This window comes from Sphaeroforma arctica (genome assembly GCF_001186125.1).
Source record: "Sphaeroforma arctica JP610 unplaced genomic scaffold supercont1.429, whole genome shotgun sequence".
Taxonomy (NCBI): domain Eukaryota; class Ichthyosporea; order Ichthyophonida; genus Sphaeroforma; species Sphaeroforma arctica.
In genome coordinates this window covers 2287-7052 of record NW_014040129.1, presented here as the reverse complement: position 1 = coordinate 7052, position 4766 = coordinate 2287, and the positions used below count along the sequence as shown (strand labels likewise).

At 46.1% G+C, this 4766-nt stretch overlaps 1 protein-coding gene across 5 annotated transcripts in view; it reads right to left on the bottom strand.

The window, feature by feature from the left end:
• SARC_06161 (hypothetical protein) overlaps positions 1-4766 on the bottom strand; it is an 11908-nt gene that overhangs the window by 4862 nt on the left and 2280 nt on the right. For 4 of the 5 annotated variants that reach the window (XM_014299942.1, XM_014299940.1, XM_014299939.1 and 1 more), the window contains exons 3-8: positions 4363-4484; positions 3661-3783; positions 3363-3432; positions 2546-2726; positions 1818-1968; positions 1108-1296 (exon numbers count right to left, since the gene is read on the bottom strand). In XM_014299942.1, the coding sequence (XP_014155417.1) occupies positions 1108-1296; positions 1818-1968; positions 2546-2726; positions 3363-3432; positions 3661-3783; positions 4363-4484 (836 nt within the window). Of the gene's footprint in view, positions 1-1107; positions 1297-1817; positions 1969-2545; positions 2727-3362; positions 3433-3660; positions 3784-4362; positions 4511-4766 lie in introns of all 5 variants that reach the window. The other variant, XM_014299938.1, reaches the window with a different exon arrangement.

Here is a 4766-nt window from a genome sequence, read left to right as displayed (position 1 = left end):
TATTCTATTGTAGTATTCTACTGCAGTATTCTATTGTAGTATTCTACTGCAGTATTCTATTGTAGTATTCTATTGTAGTATTCTATTGTAGTATTCTATTGTAGTATTCTATTGTAGTATTCTATTGTAGTATTCTATTTTAGTATTCTATTGTAGTATTCTATTGTAGTATTCTATTGTAGTATTCTATTGTAGTATTCTACTGTAGTATTCTACTGTAGTACTCTATTGTAGTATTCTTTTGTAGTATTCTATTGTAGTATTCTACTGTAGTATTCTACTGTAGTACTCTATTGTAGTATTCTATTGTAGTATTCTATTGTAGTATTCTATTGTAGTATTCTATTGTAATATTCTATTGTAGTATTCTATTGTAGTATGCTATTGTAGTATTCTATTGTAGTATTCTACTGTTGTATTCTATTGTAGTATTCTACTGTAGTATTCTACTGTAGTACTCTATTGTAGTATTCTATTGTAGTATTCTATTGTAGTATTCTATTGTAGTATTCTATTGTAGTATTCTGTTGTAGTATTCTATTGTAGTATTCTATTGTAGTATGCTATTGTAGTATTCTATTGTAGTACTCTATTGTAGTATCCTATTGTAGTATTCTACTGTTGTATTCTATTGTAGTATTCTACTGTAGTTTTCTACTGTAGTATACTGTAGTTTTGTATGGCTTGTACTGCCAGAAATACTACAGTAGTTTGTCCGGCATCAAAAGCCATACAGTACTACTGTATACTACAGCACTAGAGCAGTTAACTACAGTATGTTACAGTGCCACAGCAGTATGTCTGGCAATACAAGTCATTCTCTGCCACCGAGTGCGACGAATACACATTTGCATCCACAACCACTTGCACTAGGTGTGTATGCATGTGTACACCCGTACTAAGTGAGATAACATCCACAACTACTTGCACTAGATGTGCATGCATGCGTATACCTGTACTAAGAGAGTTAACATCCACACCCACTTGCACTAGGTGTGCATGCATGTGTACACCCGTACGAAGAGAGTTAGCATCCACAACCACTTGCACTAGGTGTGCATGCATGCGTATATCTGTACTAAGTGAGTTAAGCATGCATGTGTATACCTGTATCAAGATAGTAAACCCCCACAGCAGGAACATGAAGCTGCCCGAGGTCTGCGCTATCCACTGTGCACGCTCGCCTTCAGCTGTGTACTCCCACGCCAGTCCAGAGAAGACGGCCACCCCCACAGAGAAGTACATGACAAAGGTCGTCATGTAGCCGTACCAGAACTGGATGACGTTCAGATAGATCTGCGGCACGGCATGAAAACATGCAACAACAAGCGATCGGATGAGAGGGAGTGCATACGAGGCAGAGGAGAACAGGGTTGTTTGTGTGGGTGCCCATAACATATGTGAAGTGCCTGTAGCTGTGCATTGGCAGGAGTGTTTTTTGTGTGGGTGCCCATATCATATGTCACATGTCAAATGCCTGTACTGATAGGAGTCTGATTTTTAGTGAGCGGTCATTGCCTGGTTAGCATGAGAGTTGTCCTAAGTTGAGATTGGGCGTATCCGTATGTACCGGCAATTGGCTGGCTACGAACTGCGGGGTATAGCAGGACAGACAGCCGCGCGGATATGATATGACTCATTCGACACATGTATACGTCACACCTATCGACAGGACGTGTGGGAGACTGTACGCGGTACATTACTACACATCGTAAGCAACACACCGACGCAGCCGTACACATACCGCAGTACAAAGTAACCAGGCGGCTCTGTATTAGGCTAACAACAACTACACGCATCCTCAGACCCCATCTCACCTGACGGTAGATGATCTGCTTGGTGTTATCCACACACCGGACAAGCGAGGTGTCCAAAGTCTCGTATTCGTGAGTTCCGTGGCCTTGGAAGGCGATATCCTCGGCCCTTGTTCTTAAGGTCACGTGCAAGAATCGGAACACCGCCTCTAACCTGTGGTTGCGCATGCGAACATTGGCCGTCACAGCACGAAAGGCAATAGCCGTGTGTGTGTACAGCTACGCATAGTACGTTGTGATAGGACGTGGTTATTGGTCACATATGCTATCGGTGGTGTGTAGTCATGGTAACACTACTCACTAATGAGTCACAGACGTGAATGATGCATGTATTGTGTCTTCTCGTACTATTACCTTGTTCATGGATAACCCCTGAGAAAGTGTACTTAACTAGGTGGTCCCCATTCAAATGCATATCATAACGCTTGACTAGGTAATCGGCTCAAGGCCGCTTCACAGTGCTATCCAGCCAATGCACTACATCTGTTCTCCTGTAGTAAGACACCGCCGCGCCCACCCACACACCAACCCACACTGAACCTACCTACACATTGCACCCACCCACACACTGCACCCACCCACACACTGCACCTACCCACACACTGCACCTACCCACACACTGCACCTACTCACACAATGCACCCACCCACACACTGCACCCACCCACACACTGCACCTACCCACACACTGCACCTACTCACACAATGCACCCACCCATACACTGCACCTACCGCTCCTGTCGGAACACCCACGGGGCGACCACGTTGATGAAGGCGACGCTGATGAGGGCCATAACAGCAGACCATACATAGCCAGTCACAACACCGTACCACCCGCACCTCTGGCCCACCTGAACGGAGTACCACAGGATATTCCCAAAGGCTTCGTATGCCCCCCCTGCACCCACGCCACCTGCGGTTGAATATGAAGTATGAGTGTGCGTGTGTGTGTGAGTGTGAGTGAGTGTGAATGTGAGTGTGAGTGTGAGTGTGAGTGTGAGTGTGAGTGTGAGTGTGAGTGTGAGTGTGAGTGAGTGTGTGACTGTGAGTGTAAGTGTGAGTATGAGTGTGAGTGTGAATGTGCGTGTGAGTATGAGTATGAGTGTGCGTGTGAGTGTGAGTGTGAATGTGAGTGGGAGTGTGACTGTGAGTGGGAGTGTGACTGTGAGTGAGTGTGTGACTGTGAGTGAGTGTGTGACTGTGAGTGAGTGTGTGACTGTGAGTGAGTGTGTGACTGGGAGTGTGAGTGGGAGTGTGAGTGTGAGTGTGAGTGTGAGTGTGCGTGAGTGTGTGCGTGTGCGTGTGCGTGCAAATGTGAGTATTTGTGTGAGTGTGAGTGTGGAACACAACATGCCAAGGCATTGGAACTGATCCTCTCACAGTGCGAATCAAGCACACGTCTTACTACCTACACCCACAACACCTCTGCCGTTTGTTCTTGCAGTACTCGCAGCTGAGTGATAACATACCAAGCATCGTAAAGGTGCGCACGTTTGACTACCTACACTCACAACACCTCTACCGTTTGTTTCTGTGGGTGACAACATACCAAGTATCGTGAAGAAGGTGCTCGTTAGTTCCTTGATATCCGTGACTATGCGCTGGTCCGGGTTGTCAATCTGTAGCTCACGAAACAAACAAACAAACAAACCAAACAAACGCAGATCAATGAACAGCCCGTTTTAGTTATACCAGGGCCAGTGAAACGAAGCTGCAGATGCTATGGAAGCGACAGAACATGCACCACTCGTACTGAAAAAAGGGGCCGGGTACTTCAAGACTGTAAATGCTCCTATAAGCGTTCAGTCCAATAATACACAGAGTGCCCCCGATTAGCAGGCACTTACCCTGGCGTATTCCATGCGGAGTGTATGAAAGGTCAGATCCGACATATACAAGCCATGGATTTCATTGGTTATGCTTATTCGCCACGAGTTCGCCAGCCAGGATGTGGTGAATGATCGCAATGTCTGTACGTAAAACGTATTGAAAAAAGCGTGTGAGAATAGTAGTGAAACGTTTGCGTTATGTTCAGGGAAGCAGGCCCAGCGCATTACTACCGCGGCATACGTGCATACGCAGGCCAGTACATGGGATCATCACTCATCTAAACAAGCACTTCACTACTACCGTCAATCCAGTACAAGACAAGGCGACATAAAATCATCACTCAACTGAACAAGCACTCCACTACTACCGTCAAGCCAGTACAAGACAAGGCAACATGGTATCATCACTCATCTAAACAAGCACTCTACTAATGCTGTCAAGCCAGTACAAGACAAGGCAACATGGGATCATCACTCATCTAATCAAGCACTCCACTACTGCTGTCAAGCCCGTACAAGACAAGGCAACATGGGATCATCGCTCATCTAAACAAGCACTCCACTACTGGTGTCAAGCCAGTACAAGACAAGGCGACAAGGGACCATCACTCAACTGAACAAGCACTCCACTACCACTGTCATGCCAGTACACGACAAGGCGACATGGGATCACCACGCATCTATACAAGCACTCCACTACTGCTGTCAGGGCGTTCTCACCTTGAGGACTGTGATAAGTATCACCAGCCCTAGAAGCTGAAGACATCTGTGGATGAAGCCTTGTAAATCGTCCTCGATCAGCGTCGTGTACAAGTATCCAGGAACAAGCATCTCATAGTACCCTGGGATTAGAGCAAGCGAGAGGGACCTTTACGGAGATGGGGCAACCACCGTAACGGGATGTTGTAGGGGCCCTTGTTGTCGCTGGCACATTGCATGTTAAGACATGGATGCGCATCTAGACACAAAACTGCGAATGGCCTCGGGCTATTCTGTGTGCCATGGATGTGCTCAAGGCGTGATACGGTCTTGTCTTGATTAAACAGCAGCGTACATGTCCCATGTTACGATACAGCCTCAAATTTACGTACCACTTTACAACAGCCATTGATGAGAATATATGT